General features: G+C 33.7%; 2 protein-coding genes across 8 annotated transcripts; one reads left to right on the top strand and one right to left on the bottom strand.

Moving 5' to 3' along the window:
* The first annotated feature begins 635 nt into the window (after window positions 1-635).
* Window positions 636-6,413, top strand: LOC141711736 (uncharacterized). Its single transcript, XM_074514397.1, has 7 exons — window positions 636-1,460; window positions 1,987-2,226; window positions 3,277-3,366; window positions 4,308-4,457; window positions 4,595-4,719; window positions 4,917-5,046; window positions 5,915-6,413. The coding sequence occupies exons 1-7, from the start codon at window positions 891-893 to the stop codon at window positions 6,038-6,040; spliced, it is 1,431 nt and encodes a 476-aa protein (XP_074370498.1). The 5' UTR covers window positions 636-890; the 3' UTR covers window positions 6,041-6,413.
* A 490-nt stretch (window positions 6,414-6,903) lies between these two features.
* Window positions 6,904-17,929, bottom strand: LOC141711734 (putative LRR receptor-like serine/threonine-protein kinase At1g53440). Of its 7 annotated transcripts, none has more exons than XM_074514390.1 (24): window positions 17,548-17,929; window positions 15,804-15,978; window positions 15,596-15,667; window positions 14,907-14,975; window positions 14,747-14,818; window positions 14,593-14,664; window positions 13,790-13,861; window positions 13,645-13,716; window positions 13,443-13,514; window positions 13,290-13,361; window positions 13,115-13,186; window positions 12,778-12,852; window positions 12,540-12,605; window positions 12,356-12,418; window positions 12,241-12,279; window positions 12,089-12,138; window positions 11,635-11,990; window positions 11,296-11,491; window positions 11,085-11,222; window positions 10,192-10,313; window positions 9,528-9,738; window positions 9,198-9,435; window positions 8,335-8,485; window positions 6,904-7,516 (listed from the first exon to the last, which is right to left on the bottom strand). In XM_074514390.1, the coding sequence occupies exons 1-24, from the start codon at window positions 17,702-17,704 to the stop codon at window positions 7,106-7,108; spliced, it is 3,093 nt and encodes a 1,030-aa protein (XP_074370491.1). In that variant the 5' UTR covers window positions 17,705-17,929; the 3' UTR covers window positions 6,904-7,105. The 7 variants fall into 7 exon arrangements, with proteins under 7 accessions (XP_074370491.1, XP_074370492.1, XP_074370493.1 ...); XM_074514391.1 differs by having other exon boundaries at window positions 13,645-13,713; XM_074514392.1 differs by lacking the exon at window positions 17,548-17,929 and having other exon boundaries at window positions 14,907-14,989; window positions 15,808-15,947.
* Between the last annotated feature and the right edge of the window lie 1,127 nt (window positions 17,930-19,056).

Below are 19,056 nucleotides of genomic sequence, written 5' to 3'. Positions count from 1 at the left end.
AGAAGAAGAAGAAGAAGAAGAACACGAAAAGGAGGAAGAAGAGGAAGAGGAGGAGGAAGAGGAAGAAGAAGAGGAAGAAGAAGACGAAGAGGAAGAGGAAGAGGAAGAGGTGCCCGTAAAAATAAAAATATGCAATCTAAATTTTTGAATTTTTTTGTTAACGTGAATTGTGGATCTATGATTGATTTGTACAATGGTGAAAATATTTTAATTTTAGAATTGATATTGTTTCAAGTAAAGTAGTAATGATTTTTGAATTTGAATTAATGATGGCATGATTTGTGGATCTGTAATTGATTGTGTATAAAAACAAATTAATATTAATAATATGTTTGATCTTTTTAAAATTCAAAAGTGATTTTTTAATAATTATAAATACCATTTAAGATATGGATAATTCATGGATCTTCGTATTTTTGTATAGGAATTAGTTGATTTAGTAATATGGGTCGACCCACTGGTTAAATTTTGAAAATATGGATCAAAATAATTACAAATGTATCATTTTTAGTACAAATTTATAGAAGTATTCAGTAATGCTCATTAATATACAATAGATAATAGATTTTAATTTAATCCAAGTCAAATTTACAAAATTTGTGATTTTATTTTGGATGATATTCGAGAAGCGGAGACGAGTGAGACTGGGTTGGTTGAAGGCGGTGCGGGTCGGATACCCATTTTAAAACCGTCAAACAGACTCGATCAAGTATCTTCTTATCTTCATCCTCTTCCTTCACTCTCAACAATTCTTACTACATAAACAATACTTCTATTCCACACACACACAACACGAACACATATGTTCGGTCTTAAAACTCCATAATCAAACATCCACACACATAAAAATCATAGTTACAACTTACATACAAACTCTTTATATTACAACTATGTCCGTAGAGAGATCACTAGAAGCCTGGGAAGAAGTTCAAAGACACAGCCACGATTTAGCCGACCGCTTCGCACAAGGTTTCACCGGTTTAATTAACCCGGACCGGTTCACCAAGGGTTTTAACGGTTTTATTACTTCTCGCATTACTCCACCTTCATTTTCATGGCCTAACCCTGTTGAATTGTCTAAGCATAATTTCGTTAAGGATTTTAATATATCGAATAATTACGCTTCCGCAATTGATGGTGTTGGGAATAAAATTGGAAAAGCTGGGAGTGATTTCGGAGCTTCGATAAGTGGTGTTGTGGAAAAGTTTAGTAGGGTTTTGCCATTGCCTTTTAAGAAGAAGGAGAGTATGGTGAGTTCGTTGCGATTGGATGGGGATACGAATGTGGAGAGTGCAAGAGGGGTGAATTTGGGGGGTAGGGATAAGGGTAGGGAGGATATTGGATCGTTGGCTAAGCGGTTTAGGGATTTTGGGTTTGTTGAGACTGGTGGCAGGAGTTTAGAGGGTTCGGTTGAGGAAGGGTTTAATTTGAATGATTCAAGATTTGGTGATAAACGACAGGTATAATGTTGTTGATTGAGTTGTTTAAATAAGATTGTTGAAGCTGTTTTGTTAACTAGAATCAGATGATTAAAATTTTAGTTAAAATCGAATAATATCTGCTTGTTTTAATTTTTGATTATTCATGTTATGTAGGACATAATAGAAGTCTTGCTCATTCCTCTTAAGATATAAACAAGACCTTTTTAAGAATTTGTACCTTTCAAATTCTTTATGTATGTAGTTGAAATATTTTGAAGCTAGTACACTATTTCATTAGTAATCTAAATCAGCAATGGCCTTTTCACTAGGCTTCCATTTCGGTCATTTAAGTATTGTTAACAGGACTATCAATTATAAATTTAAAAAGTTACATGATGTCTATACTGGGAAAAACCAGGTTGACTGTTGAACTAAACCATAATACAGCAGTACTTGAAGGGCAAAAGTAACAAAACTATTAGTTGTTTCTAGCTACTACTTGTTAGTGCACAGTGTATCTGTTTCATTATGTTCGTCACTGAATGTGAGTAATTTACATATGCAGCGGAGCCTGAATATTACGTCAACATATGACAGTAGAAGGCGTAAAGTACGAAGTGCTTTATCTGCAGGATCGGATTTGTGGAGGGTGGAAGCATCAACTGGAAGCGACACTTCGGACAGTGAAGATTCATCATCCCTCCTTGTACAGCTTGGACCAATACTTTACATTCGTGATGCTACTTTTCTTTTGCCGGTTCATTTCTCGAGTCAGCACTTACTTTGGTATGGATATGATAGGAAGGTACGATAACTTCCACAATTTTTTGATTCAAGCTACCTGTTTATATATCGTCAGAGGCGGAACCACAGGGGGGGCTGGGGGGTCATCCGCCCACCCAAACCTTCTGTGGCGTCCTCTTATTTATAAGCAAAGTTGAAAATTTTGCTTTTTTTGATTTCTTTGTTCACCTAAATTTTTATTGAATATTATATATTCTTATGTATATTTTTAGATACACCTTATTTTGATCTTTTGAAATTAATTGTAAATATTAATTTTGATAAATAAATGCATAATTAAAAATTTCTGTCATTTTTATTAACGTAAAAAATGCAAATAATGATGAATATTTAGTTTATGTCAATTTTCAAATAAAAAATTTGTGATATCACTGAAAATTGGTAAATTTAGTGGTATAATTATTAATAAAATAAATATATATTTAATAATTATTTTATTAATTTTTTTACTAAAAAAATTGTCGCAAATTTGCCCCTCCTACAGTTATTTTCTGGTTCCGCCACTGTATATCGTGCTGAAAAACATTGTTCAACTTGCTTTCCTTGGATATAAATGTTAACAGTTTTTTTCCACTGGTCATACATCTCTTGTTATTTCTAGTAACCAATATTCTGCTTTAGTATAAATTATACACGCACGTTCCAGACCTTCTTACATTCCTCAAATAGTGTATGGGAATATTGCATATGGGGGCCAGACATTTTTATTACTATTATTATATATTTTTAAAATCTATTTTAGGTTATTGTGATGTTTAAGAGTTCTGGAAGAATGAAAAAACTTTTAATAAGATATAGATTAGGAAAAATATTGAATTTACAAGGTCAGCAAGTGTAGAGTAAATGAAAACCTTTATTTTTTATGCTGAGGTCTTCTTTTATATAATTTGAAACATACAAGTTTGAGCTGTAACTATCTGGTTATTAAATAATTAGATTAATTGGATATGTCAATTTCAGATATTTCAAATTTATCCAAAAGTATTTTATGGTGGACCGTTTGTCAATTGATTAGTACTTGTTCTTAATTCCTCAAATTATCTTCTGGCAGAATGGAATGCATACCATCTGCCCTGCTGTGTGGTCGAAGAATAGGAGTTGGTCCATGATGTCTCTTGTTTGTCTCCACCCATTAGCATGTGTAAGTTTCACAAAGTTTTTATTGCTGGCAGTTCCTATGGTTTATAGATTATATAGTTTGTAACTTTGTATTGCCCCATTTGCGCACTTAAAATATGTTTGAAGACATAGTTAGCGACACCTCTGGCATTCTGCATGCCCCAAAACAAAGCACACAAAACATGCCTTGAATGAAGTGGGACCACACACAAAGCACCTACCCTAATTTGAATTCTTAGATCTGTTTTTGGCTGTCAAGATCACTAATACTAGAGAGGTAAAATGAGTGGTCATATGTTGGATTTAGCAGTCAAGGCAGCTCTGTTTGCAACCCAAACGCGATTGTGAAGGACGGATGGTGTTTGAGTTAGTACTTAGTACGCTCCAATTTTAGTGTATAATTACTTATGACCACGTGTTCTTTAACCTTACATTCACATTTTTTGGATTTATAATTACTTGTAAAGGCTTGCCATTCGATCATGGCCTTCAACATTTCTTATTTTAATTATTAAAATACAAATTGGAGTATAGTCTACACCTTGTGATAAATTTATCTATGTGAAGATTATTGTGAAGAAAAATTATTTCATATGCCCCGTCTACAAAAAAGAAATATCTGATGAAGTAGATCTTAATTAAGTTCCGAGACAAACACCCTTTACTATTAGCAGGTTCTGCTCACCTGGACTTAATGTTACAAAGAGTTATAACTATAAATACTCTGGGTTCTTAAGATGTTGCTTGTAGCGAAATCCTGGAAAAATGAAAAAAGATAAAAACTAATGAGCTTCATCTTTGGAAAACTTTATCGGGTTTTAATATCTATGACTCTTTATGCAATCTTCACAATGCTTAAATATTTTGTAGCCCACTACTTTGGCTAATTAATAGGTTCTTTAGTGGCAGTGTTTTAAGGGGGTTTCCTCACTTTTCTTCACATTCCTTTTCCCATTGCCACAGCCGTTCATTGATTTGCAGCATCCAAATGGCCAATTTACGTATACATCTGGTGAAGGATTGTCCACAAGTGCTTTTATACCTTTCGGTGGGGGTTTACTTCAAGCACAGGGTCAATATCCAGGAGAGATGAAGTTTAGCTACTCACGCAAGGTAAACCGGAAACTTCAACACATTATATGATTACTTTTGAATATTTGTAGTGGTTTAAACTTTTTAGGTTCAAAATTGCAAGTAAAATTATTTTTTCAAGTTACATCTGTAATCCTAAAGACTACATATTTAAACAGAACAAATGGGGAACACGAATCACACCAACAGTGCAATGGCCTGACAGATCATTTACACTGGGTCTTGATCAAGCTCTATCTTGGAAAAGATCTGGTCTTATGGTTAGACCATCTGTCCAAGTCAGGTGAAGTCCTTGTTTAGCTTAAATGTATAGGTTTGTTTTACCTCCGCAGCATTTTTTTGAAGTGTGATTATTCTATTGAATTATATTGTGAGTAAGTATAATTCGAGTTATAGTAAAAATTTCTTACCTATATATTCTTTAATTATCGTATTTTCCTTCCTTACTTGGTGTTAATCCTTGTTCTTGTACAAAATCAGTTTAAACCCAACTTTTGGTGGAAGCAATCCCGGTGTCCGAGCAGAAATTGTGCATTCAGTAAGGGAAGAACTTAATCTTATTTGTGGATGTGCTTTAGCAACTCATCCTTCTGCGTATGCATCCGTTTCTGTAAGTATTTCTATGTCGGTGGTAAATAACCTTTATGTATGTTGACATCGTGACACGTTAGATTTATCTGTAAAGCATCGAATTTCTACTTGCTAGTATGGTCAACTTAATTTGTTAGAACACACAAATGTGAAGCACCCGGGCTCTTTATTATAATATTTCATGAGCAGTTGATTCTTTAATCTATGTCTCGTGACTCTCGTCCTTGATATTTGTCTTCTATTGAGTCTATATAAGTAGAATTTGTTACTTTGAGAGTGCAGCCTCTTCTTTTTAGCAACATAATTACAAATTTGTGAAGTTCAAGGAACTGTCCAAATTCAGTTTAATCTCTTCATATTTGTCTCAAGTAATATTTGAATTTGATTAGTTTGCAGCGCTCCTCATTCTGATAAGTAATCAAAGAGTGTTTTAATCTAATGACACCTAAAGACACAGCCTTCAGTTTTACTTGGAGTTTCTCTTGAAATCTCAACTGTCCCAGAGACAATTAAAAACGTCCCTGCAGTTAATTAAAGAGCAGAGTAGTAGGTAGAGTGGTAGACCCTTCTACATAATCTTATTGTTAGCACCCCATTTTAGGCATCTGAATATAGTTTTATTTCTACTTTCAACATATTTGCCTTTCACCGAGTGAGCCCCTGTACAGTGTTTGAAGTAACCAGGCACCAGAACACACACATCACATGCTATTTGAACTTGACTAACAAAATCATTTTAACATCTGTGTAGGCAAAACTCCTTAAACATTTCATGCTTTTTCATTTGGTCATCTTGGCCTACATAGTTGACTACCATGTTTTTACTGCTTTCAAGAAATCTGTGCAGACTTTAGTCTTACAGCATGTCACTTTTGTCTTTCATGTAGCTCGGCAGGTCCAAGTGGAATGGAAATGTTGGGTCATCTGGTATAGTTGTGAGAGCCGAAACTCCTCTTAGCAGCGTTGGCCGACCATCATTTTCCATTCAACTAAATAGTGGTCTAGAATTTTGATCTTGCGGATCGCGATGTTCAACTACTAACCACACACACTTTGTAAATTGTAAGACTAGTCACTGTATATTCCAAGCTGACACAGATGAAGTTTCTTTCCTCCCTTTGTAAATCGATATTCAGCCTCATTACGAGTTAGTTCTCAAAGTAGTAACTAGTTCTTTTGGTACACTTTTTGTGGGTAGAAGTTGCACGTGTGCATAGAAGCGAGGTGAGACAGGCACTGTGTAGTGTGTACTGTATATACTCCCGTGTACACGTGTATCATCTATTTTCTCTCAGAATCTTTAAATGACAACTGTCCAAGTAGAGCAAATATTTTAACTATGCGACATTTCTTGTTTTGATTTATGAATTAAATCTTTTACTGTCATTTCTTAGCACGTCATTTAAGTAGAGTAGCTTAATATTTGTGACAATTTTTTTTTTTTGTAGTTTTATTTATAAAAATGTAGTAGCTTGTATAATAAAGTATTTACTTTCATATAATTTTTTAGAAGGGACCCCTCATTTACTTTTTATATTCATCCGAAAAGTAATTGCCTGTAGCAACTAGCAAGTCAATTAGCTAGAAACAGTTGTCAAAAAAACCAATGCACATTTTATACACTCAATATTTAAAATCAACACTGTCCATTTTGCCATCCATGATCCAACGGTTTAAAAGTAATATATTACTTAACCCGTCCCCACCAACTTTTAAGTATGATGAGTTCTTGTACCCTCTTACGGAGGTTAAAAGTTTGATTTTCTGCGTGTGTAATTAATTAAAAAAAGATTTTTTAAGCATTTTGATAATAAATTGTTAAAAAAGCAAAGGTACTAAATCTAGATTCGAATCAAATATTGACAAAGACATGATCTATCAAACAAACAGTCGTAATATTTTTCCGATCAAAAGCATATTCCGTTGCATATCAATTATCATCACAAGTCTCTCTGAAGTAGAAGCTGCGTGAAGTAAAGTGCAAAAACATAAAAAACAAGAGAAGATGAAGACTGAAGAGACTGGTATCTAGTCTAGGTAGTGAATGTTAACCGGAAAATATATCTGCACATAGATATCTACTCCAAATTAACATCATACAGATCAGTAACAAATTTGCTGGTATCCTTACTGTATATAGAAACTAAGGAATCATCCCAAGGCCAGTCCATTGATGACACACTCCTTGCTCCGAGGCTTTCCTGAGAGAATGTCGACGATTGTGGTTGGCTGTCTTGTGTGATCTTTTCAAAGCCTTTGAACTCCATATTGTCACAAGTTGTGGTGCTTGTGACAATGGGTGCTTTCACTTTCCTTTTTCCTTGAAGCATACTTACAACAGCAGACATGCATGGCCTCAGAGTAGGAGACTGGCTAGAGCATAGTAGAGCTACGTTCAAAATATTTACCGCCTCTTGTTTGGAGTAATTTGTGCCAAGTATCGGGTCTACGATTTCCCATAGATTTCCCTGCTCTTGAAGGACGTAAGCCTTCAAAACATTTACAATGGGGTGGGGAGCCAATAAGTAATTTTATATATTCTCTTGTATGGTTAAAGATATCTAACATTCGATACATAGAGAATTGTTAAATGAATTCATATTGCAAAAGCTTGGAAAATGTACATTCCCTACCTGTCTAATCTTAATTAAAGCAAGATTAGGAACAGCAGATATCCCAAATTACACCTTAGTTGAACTTTAGTCGTCAAACTATATCTCATACAAACCTTCAAGTCTTAAATAAATATTGAAGAAATAGATGAGAAAATGAAAGCTATATTCAATTCATACATATCTATAATGTTTTCTCTATATGTCAAAAATTACAGTTACCAAGAATCTGTTGCATCAAATTATTTGCTGAAATTCCACAAACAAACGGTATTAAGCTCCAACAGAATTTCCCGCTATAAAAAGCTATGAAGTGATGTTCGAATCTCCCAACTGTCGTAACTAAAAATTCAAGTATTTATGTTTTCTTTAATTTTCCTTTCGCTCTACCTTTGATCATCACTAGCAAGAAATCTAAACCATAAATCCAGCCTCAGACAGTGTGTGAAGCTCATTAAAACTAACATCAACCCACTATTAACTGTAACCATGTACTAATAATTATGAAGACTGATTTGTACGTGGTCCAATTGTTCTACAGGGAACGATTTTCATCTAGCGACCAAGAATTTTAACACCGTGATTCTGCATGTGAAGGCCTATGTTTGGGCTTTGTTTGTGTGAGTGAGAGTGTGTTCAAAAGAAAGAAACATAGAAGACAGTTGGGGTCAATGAAGCCTGAAGCACACTGTTACCTGATCAAGAAGGGATACGAACTCCTCTTTTGGTATATAACTTGTGTTGCTTTTCCCGCTTACAGTCTCTAGTGCAACAATGCCAAAACTGTAAACATCTGCTTTAGCAGTCAAGTTACCCCGCATTGCATATTCTGGAGCCATATATCCTCTGACAAGAAGGATTTCAAAAAATTACTTGAAAGTTCAGTATTTGAACTTTAAAAAAAACATGCTTTCAATCGAAATCAAAGGAAGCTTACTTCTAGTTACAAACATAATTAATCACTATATAAGTAGCGTTTATAACTGACAGAGACCATCATCTATATTTCTAATGAATGGTAAATGCTGGACTATGTGCAAGAAAGCAGACACCACATTTCCTTTGGAGAAAGATCTCTTTATGACCCTTCTAATTATCTCAATATGTATAGAAAAAGTGCAAAACCCTTCTGCATTCAGAAGAAATTAAAAACAGGTGTTTCTTAAAAATATTTCTGTATCTCAGTCTATACTTGACTATGCGTGTAAGCCTGGTATCTTACTATGGTTACATCCACAAACACAAACTTTAACTAGGAGATAAAAGAGAAAATTTGGAGTTAACGTGGACCTGCATAATCTGTATATAACATTACGTATCATGTAACCGTAGGTTTAGAACTTCAAGAACAGTCTTTATTTAAGTTTTAATATGATCAAGGTTTCTAAAGGTCCCCAAAATTTTCAAATCTCCCATGTATGAAAGTATAAATATGAAGCCTATATGTTGAAGTAGGATAGGCCCCCCTAAACTGATTTCAGCTAAAGCACCTTAAATCTCAGGGCCGCCCCTGGTTTCTATATCTAAATATTATAAATATTGAACATGAAAAACTCACAAGGTTCCAGCTATTCGCGTGCTGATATGAGTTTTCTCTTCTTCATCGAGCTTAGCCAGACCAAAGTCTGATATCTTTGCATTGAGATCTCTATCAAGCAGTACATTTGTAGACTTTATGTCTCTATGAACTATCTTTAACCTTGATTCTTCATGAAGATAAGTTAAGCCTCTTGCTATTCCCAATAAAATCTTCTTTCTGGACGTCCAGCCCAGATTTAGTTGTCGTCCATCACGGCCTATAAAAGGAAAGATAGATAGATAAATTAAAAAACAACATATAAAGAGAGAGGGAAGACCAAACTACAAACTTTTACATTTTGTTATTTACCAAAAAGGGCTTGAGCAAGACTGTTGTTTTCCAAGTACTCGTATATTAGAAGCAACTGATTTCCTTCGATGCAACATCCATGAAGCCTTACAAGATTAGGGTGTTTTAAAGCAGATATCAAGCCTATCTCATTGATAAATTCACGGTTTCCCTGCTTTGATCTAGAGGACAGCTGTTTAACAGCAATCTCTAGACCGTCTGGCAGTATACCCTATAAGCGAAGCCAAAAATGTAAAATTTGAAGAATTATATAACTTCATTATCAAGTTATCCATTTCATATTACTATAGCCAGTATGCTTGTAGCCTGCAGGCACGACTTGAACAAAACTGGCTAAGTTTTGGACACCATCTGGTCTGAATATAATAGAAAACAATGTATTTATTTTATGCCATTTTCAAGAGCATGGCTTGCATCCTCAGAGATGTGACTCGCGAGAACGGCTTGAATTATGAACGGGATATCAAAGGCTAACTGTATACTTGAGATCTATGTGTGTATGCGATGATGTGAGGTATAAACTTAAGTATCCTTAACATTGTAGGCTACTTGATAGTTCAAGTCTGTGAAGACAGATGTGTGTGTGAGTATATAAATTTCTTGTAGTTTAACTTAGCCCAAAAAGAAGAGAGAGAGAGATAAACTTTATTTGAAAGAAATTTACCTTGTAAACTGGTCCAAATCCTCCCTCACCAATCTTATTTGCATGGTTAAAGTTTCTAGTTGCAGCTTTGATGTTCCTTAATCTAAAGTAACTTGTCTGCTGTTCTATTGCTCCTCGCAGTTCTAAACATAGATAAAAATTAGAAATCGAAAAATTGCACAAGGAAGAGTGAAAACAGATACTAATATTTGTAAGATCAAATGTCTGATAAATGTTCAACTGCAGTATCCCTATATATTCAATTTAGAGCTATGCATCGTAATTCATAGCTGCATGTGTTCATCTGCAGCATCTTATATGAGTATAGCAAATTTCCATTGCCAAACTTTACTCAAGATATCGCAAAAGTAATTTCCTGCTGTTGAATTATCATTTCATCGAGCACCCGAAGTTCTTCTCCAACAGTCAGATGCCAACTTTATTCTTTTACATTTTCATAATATCAACTTCCATTTATAATACAACAATCCTACCTCCAGTAACTACTGCAACACTTGAACACTGTAATCTTACGTTTGATGCATATTTATATATTGGCAAAATCATTATCTTTATTATCTAATGTTTTCAATCTAATATTTGAGACATGTCTTTGCGCATAATCTATACATCAACCTGTGGATACATAGAAAAAATATCGCAACACTTGAGAAACTGAAATTAGATGGTTTAAATACTACGACGTCTGTAAGTATGTAGTAATTCAGCATTCTTGGCCATCAACAACTTGAATCCTAGGTAATACACTGATATGAAGGTATTTAATCACAAAATTAACGTGCACAATTTATATATGTGATATCCTTCAATAAACATTAGAACACAAGAATTTTAAAAAATAAACTAAAAGTTTAAAATTACATGCACATTAATATTGTGATAAGATATCCTACCTATATCTTCAACATCTTTTCCTCCTAGGAAGCCTTTCATCCATAATAGATATAACATCAAGGAAAGACTCACAAGTGAAGCAACCACAATACCAGCAATAATTCGAGTTGATTGTCCCCCGGTTTTGATAACAAAGTCTATTAAGATGAAGCAATTTAAGTTACACTAGGTGGTGACGACATAGGTGAAAGCATAGAATTGAAGACTTACTTGGTGTTACAGAAATCGCTGAGATTAGGGGTCCATATACACCTCTATCAGGAACTGCAGTAGTCCCCTTCCCTGCCCAATACAAGTGGATCTCCAGAGTGCTACTATTAACAGTAACATCCTTCTCCAAGGTAATACCTTTGTCAGTTCCTCCAGCTTTTTCTGCAATGTTGAAATCTTTCCAAACAACATTCCCCTGTTTGATAAAAACAACTTAAACTTGAGCAGAAAATTACATTAGCCCTATATGTATGGGGTACGAACGAATTAACTAAATTAATAAAAATCTAACCCCCAGGTCCAATTGATCTGTACTAATATATCTAACCTCTTACTTACCTGAATAGATACATCAAATATGCGCCTTCCAACGCTTGTATATGTCGCATCATCAGAGAACTGTATTTCGGCAAAATGGAGGCGAACTTTATAACTACCCTTCTGCAAGCAAAGTCCATAGTACTTGAGTGAAGAAGGGGAAAGGCGGGCCGTTTCATAATATTCTCCTCCGGACACATTTCCCTTTCTAGCCACAAAATTGGATTTGTCATTATACATGAAAACACCTGTACTGCTATAGGCCCATCGATCTGTGAGATAAAAGTATGATGCACCTTCTGTAAAGAAATCCTGTTCATACACCTTTTCCCCTGATTCTATTTTAGGTCCTCCACAATTAATAAATAGTGAATTATCTGCATATTCAGCAGATTCTTGCTATAATTCTTTGTAGCCGACTATGCAGTTAAAAGGTACTTTCATAAAGTTCGAATGAATATATGAAGTTACATACATTGGGTTGTCCGGGGACAAGGGAGGTCTTTTTTCATGCACCATGGAGTTCTAAAAATTGAATAAACAAGATATTAGTTGGGCTACTGATATGAATGCTTGCCATTGCAAAAGTAATACATGTCAATATGTCATGTTAATCGGAAATTTTACGAATTGCTGGTTGAATATGAATGGCTAGCAACCAAATTCCTGCGAAATATAATAGTCGTCTGTAAGTTATATGATCATGAACCAAGTCAAATAAGCATAATATGAATAGGCTTACACTCTCGATGCCTCGCATCTATGTAGAGATGTTAGCTCTGTAAAATTGTTGTAAGATACATCACTGCAGTAAATGGCACATAATTATTAGCCAAGAATACAGTGCTGCATCCATTTTTACAACAAACATATACAGTAATACAAAATAATTTTAAAAATAAAGAAAAGCTAGAATGTGAACTGACAAATTTTTGCTGCTGTCAGAAATCCAGCTTGGTATCACCCCGCTCAGAAAATTACTATTCAGGTACCTACATCCAAAGATGCTTGTCACTTGTTAAGTGCTTTATATAGAGTGATTTTATAGTGAAACAAATAACTTTCAGAACAGAAGCGTGATAACTTGAAGATTAATAATTCTGCTTCAGTCTTGGGTATAGATATCTAACTTGGCATTTTACAAATGTATATACAGCTACGTACATAAAGTTCAGGCTGGACCTCAAAGGCTGAATTGAATCTGGAATTGGTCCAGACAACCTATTAAAGCTCAAATCTCTGCAATGAAAACAATTTGACCCAAATAAAGTATAAATATCCACAAAACATAATCAATACTTAATAAACTGTATGCATCATGCTGCTGGTAGGAGTTTACTAAAACAATTTGCGTCCTTATTTTTATGCTGATGAAGCACTTTCAACAATATAGCACAGTTACTAAATACTAAATCATCAGAACATGAATTTTGATTTGGAGACTTGGAATGTCCTCAGAAAGAACTTTTTGTTTAGAGACACAGCTTTAGAGATCAATTACAAGGTATATAAACTTCTCATCTCAGCAATGTATGGCGGAATCGAGCCTTCAATTATGCAATTTCTTAATATCCTACACCGTGAAAATTTAGAAAAATAGATTGTTAGGTCCGCAGAAATATTTATTAAAAACATAATGCATTTGAAGACAAACTAAACACCCTTGATTGACTCACAAAAATCTCAAATTCGTCATATCTCGCAAATTAGGGAAGCTTGAAACATATCCATTCAAATCAGATATCCTCCTGCAGACAGGAATTACAGTCGATGACTTCAGACGTTCAGATTTTCAGATGTTCACTTGCTATGATTTAACTTGCGCTTACAACTCTAGTAGGTTTTTCAAAAGAAAGATACTAGAAGGAATGGGCCCGTCCATAGATGTGCCTTGCAGATTCCTACAACAAATTAAATGAAGCTTATTAAAATGGTTAAGGATATCCATGTGGCTATCTTAGAATTTAAGATCAATTTATACAAAAACTAAAGGTTATTAATTACTACTAAAGAAAATAGCAGAATACTTACAATGACCTTATGTTGGTCCAATTTCCTATGAAATCGGGTATCTTTCCAGACAACCTGCTCCCATCTATCCTACTGTAACCAACAGATAATTTTCAGACATCCTTAAACATAAATTTTGTAACCAACAACATTAACCATGGCTTACAAGTCTGTTAAATTCTTTAGAGCACTATATGACTCTGGTATCGTTCCACTGAAGTTGTTAGAAGAAAGGAGGCTGCATATATGTACGTAAGACAAGATTTAATGATATCTTAAATGTAGCTTAAAATGAAGAGGCATGAAAATTGATACAATTATAAGGAGAAGAAAACAGAAAAAAAAAACAGAAAATTGCAATACTGAAGGCTGCTTTTTATAAGGGACTAGTTTCACTTTCCAAGTTTGATTCAAAATGAATTCGTAGTGTTATGTAAACAGCTTGCAGCATTCACTTCGACAGTACCCCCTATCATTTCCTTTGTTAGGCTTTATTTCCTAGTGTAACATGATTTCTCAAGTATCTGATATTTATCATATTGTAAATCTAAAATTATAAAGGATTAAAACTGAGTCTCTACTTAGAGAATTTATTTTTTTATATTATATGATCAAATTAAAAGATCAATCAACTTCCAACTAGTAAGAATTCCTAGGAGTATAATCAAGGAACTCTTAATAATTTTAATGCTACCTAGGGTGACAGTGTTGCAGATTGCATTTCAGGATCAGGTGACTATGTCTTCCTACAGTTCCCAACTGACATATTATGATTTTATACTTCAAAGTTCAGAGTACTAAAACCTTGTATATTAGAATAGAGAGCATCTGTCACACATGCATATGAGCAAATTAACTACAGTATAATAATTTTTGGCCTAGTACATGTATAAGTAAGAGAAACAAAATTACGCAGACAGTGGAAAAACAGAGAAAAAGACTCATAACCAAGATTTAAAATTATCTTACAGTCTCCTTAAACTTCCCAAACGTCCGAGCTCTGGAGGAAGAGCTCCTCCCATTTGATTATCTTCCATGATCCTGGAGCATTTGTTTCAAATTAAGTCGATCAAGTTTCAGCCAACTGTATAGTAATATGAAAATATATTATTTCTCTACTCACAACTCTTCAAGCGTATCGATGTTAGCTATTTCCTGGGGAATTGAACCACTGATACGGTTATCCAGAAGGTTTCTACAGGATAAACTCCAAGTTACCAACACTAAACCAACTTTGATATAGCCCATGAAATAAGGCCGGGACATGAAATAAAAGCACTTACAGAGTTCTGAGAGGAAGCTGACCAAAAGCAATGGGGATTGTTCCATTTATATAGTTTTGAGCCAGCTCTCTGTCAGCAAAACACTTTAAAATTTCGATTGGAATAAAATTGCAAGTATACTTTAAAGTTAATATGCTTTGGGTTAAGTTTAACTCATACAGCTAACAGCATGATACTTTGGCCTTGCTAGTTAGTGCATGAATATGCAATGCCTTGCTAGTTAGTGCATGATAATGCAATTACTTCAGCCGGATGATGGAGCGATGGTAAAATTAAGACTTTTTACCATAACCTAGCAGAATTAAACAGAACATACCTTTCCTAAATAGTGTTCAACATTGGACTCGTGTTTCATAATTCAAAATAAATTGAAAGTCAGAAGAATTTACAGCTTGTTCCCTATATAATCGCTCTTCTTGCATGTTTGAACACAAATCTTGTTTATTTCCTAATTTAGGAAAAATGGTAACAAGGTAGAGTTGGCGCCGAAGACTCTGCTTCTTTGTATATGAAGCTAAAGAATACAACTAGCACTATAATAATACACAAGAACATTGACTATACTGTTTATAGAAATTAAATACAACAAGTAGCTCTGGAAACTGAAGTATTTTATAGCTGATGTATAAAAAAAAAATTCAACAATGCTCGATCATACTTAAAAAGTGCTGAAATATATTAATTCTTACAATTCCTGCAGAAAGGCGAGTTTTGAAAAATCTGAAGGTAGTTCTCCTGTCAAATTTAGGCGCTTCAGATGGCTGCAATGTGAGTAGAGTAAATCAAGGACAGATATAGCGAGACATACTTAAAATCTTATCTAAGAGCATAACTGTAAAAGTATGACACAATAATTAAGCTAGAGAAAAAGTCTAAGTTGCGGTAAGAAGAACATACATACGGGTAACATGGCAAACCGTATTGTTACTGAATGAACAATCGCAAGTCACGTTGCTAAGTGGCTGAGGAATGTCAAACACTACACTCAGTCCTCCACCATCACTACAAGAACTCCTTTTAACGTCCCAATGCGTAATATTTAGCTTCACTGCTATTGCCTCGAGAGTTTGTACTGTTGTCACCGAAGAAAAATTGTTTATAATTAATTGAGCACTATAACAGTAGTTTGTCCTAGATCAAGTAAAAGAATTAAAACAAAACACCCGATGCAAATATTTAATAACAATGTCATGTTCCCTTTAAGCTCTCACAATCTCAAACTAGAGATGCACATCAAAACACTGAAGTGCAAATGTTTAATAACAATGTCATGTTCCCTTTAAGCTCCGTAAATCTCAAACTAGACATCAAATTCATCGGGCAGGCCGGGCTTTCACGACTTTGATTTTGTCCAGCCAGATTTTTGGAAAAAATCTAGACTTTTTTAAGTTTTTAACCTAAGTTTTGAGCCTACCAAATTTAATTAATTTTACCAAAACTCTATGTTCTAACAATCACCGACGAATCAATCACCCTATTAATCGTTAGAAGCTACTCTACCGATTTGATTTTAAAACCAATTAATCGCCGCATATTTTTCATAAACAGATATATTAAATTTAATATAATTATATTTAATAAATACATGTTTAAAATACATCCGATTAGTATTTTGATTAATCATTCCGATTAATTAAATACAAGGCACCGATTAATTCCGATTTCTATTTGTTAGAACACTCCCAGAACCTCACCCCTTAAATTGTAAGTGTGCAAATGTATAAGGTTCATGGACATTAGGCCGTAAAAGATTTATAGATGTGAGTATTATTATGTATATAATACTCCTGTATATTATATAGTACTAGTCCATTATCTATATGCAAGTGTGACCCTTGACCTCAAAATTAGTGCGCACATCTCACTGTACAACTGATTCGTACAGAACATGTGAAGTGTCACGAAAATATGAATCCAAATAATATGAGATTTATGTTTGACCAAAAATTTTCATAACCAACTTGAAAAATATTAAGCATCTTGCATCTCGATACTAAACCTAAATTACGATTTTCTTTTTACCATTAGATGATAAATTATCATTCATCATTCTATAGACGGAGACACGGACCATTTAAATTTTGTGTTTAAGATTTTCCTTTGAAAAAACACATTTATATTTTTGAATTTTGAGAAAGTACTTTTATATATTTTTTAAAAAATTTAATAATGAAAAAACATAAAATTTGATTTTATTAGGGACACTGACCTTTACTAGATCCTCCCGTACTAGAGGAGCATGTACTTAAAATGTACTCCCTCTCTCCCAACAATTTCTTTACGGTTTTCTTTTTGTGATGTTTCATCCAATTCTTTACATTTCAAAACTTACCTAAAATAGTCAATTGGTCCCACCATTTTCTCGCTTTTACTTCCCTTTTACTCCATTATCTCCTTTTTATACATTAAAAATCAATGGGTTTCACCGCTTCATCCAATTTTCTTTCTCTTTTTCACTACTTTATACATATTTTTTAACCTCCGTGCCCAAACCAAATGTAAAGAATTGGCTGGGACGGAGGGAGTATGATTTTACCTCAAGCAAAACCATTGAATCATCAAATGTAACAGTCATTAATTTCATGATAAGAAATGGAGAAAGAACGAAAGAGATAGATGAGGAGTAAAAAGACAAACTAACCTTCATGAGTAGGCAAAAGCTGAGCAACACATCCCAAATCATGCATGAACAAGAAATCAAGAAAAAGATAAACATATATCAAGCACTGAACCAAACAGAATGATTGGTTTGTGAACCTATATTTAGCACCAACAACACTAGTGTGGAGATGTCCCATTAACTTACAAGTGGTTTGAAAGTCTGATATCTTAATATATGTAACTAATACAAGTATATCTAATTGATATACAATTCTATGTATATAGTTTATGTGTGTTTAAATATGTATGTAGTGTGCAAGTGCACAGAGGGATCTGAAAGTGCTGCACATGATAAGAGAGACATGAAACTGAATGAAGAGAATTGTGGAGAGTGGAGATGGAGAAACTTGTGAGTACCTGAATTGTTAGTACTACTACATACTCGTGTTTAAATACCGGTCCCCGTTTAACTTCTATACACACATTTCTGTTATTTTTTCGGAGTAATAGGCTAAAACATAATCAAACTGCAACCCGGTAATCAAAAAGTTTGTACTCGATTAAGTGAACTAATATAAACTTGCAATTAACTAATTGAACTGTTAAAAAATTGCAATTAAATTATTGAACTGATGGTCAACTTGCAATTCGGTAATCAAAGTCAAAAAATTATAAAATAACACATATTTTCATTTATATACATTTATTTACTCAATTAAATTAATAATTTTGTTTTTAATATTAAAAATAACAATTGATATCAAATTTGTATTTATCGAAAATCATAAAAATGAAAATCGTGTTTTAAATATTATATTATAGTATTCACGGTTAGATTTAGGCCATGTTTGAAAGTTAGCTTTTTGAGATAAAATTAACTTATTGTATTAAATTAAATGTTTAACCAAGTGAAAAATATAATATTGGTGCTTGGTAGTTAGCCGATTGAAATGACTTTTTGGTCCCAATAAATAGAGATGTCAAAAAAATTCGAAAAATCCGATATTCGTCCAAAAAATCCGCATTCGTATCCGAAATAAAGCGGATATTATCCGTATCCGAAACAAAACGGATATTATCCGTATTCGAATCCGACGATTGCGGATACAAATACGGATATAGGCATATTCGTATCCGATAATATCCGAATCAGAATACATATATTTTATATTTAAATATTTAAATAATTTAAAAATATATTATATTAAATTTATAGTGTGTTTATGTGTATATATACACAAATACACACACACACATATATATATATATATTAAATATTAAATATAATGTTTATTTTTATTTAGTTCCCATTTGCAAGTTTATTTTTATTCAGTAACCCTGGTTACAAGTTTTTATTAATCTAGTAATGTAGATGCAAACTGGGGTTGAGTTCAGTTTTGTAAGTTACAAGTTCAGTTTTTATTATGTCAGTGATGTTAATGGTAGTGACCTAAATGCAAATTTTAATTTCTTGAGTTATGTAAATGCAAGTTTTTTGAGTTCAGTATCCCAATTGCAAGTTTTAGGTCACTTCGATTATATTTTAGCC

This window comes from Apium graveolens, chromosome 3 (assembly GCF_009905375.1).
Source record: "Apium graveolens cultivar Ventura chromosome 3, ASM990537v1, whole genome shotgun sequence".
Classification (NCBI taxonomy): Eukaryota; Viridiplantae; Streptophyta; class Magnoliopsida; order Apiales; family Apiaceae; genus Apium; species Apium graveolens.
Note: the sequence above shows the minus strand (reverse complement) of the source record. Positions and strands in the feature narration are given on the sequence as shown.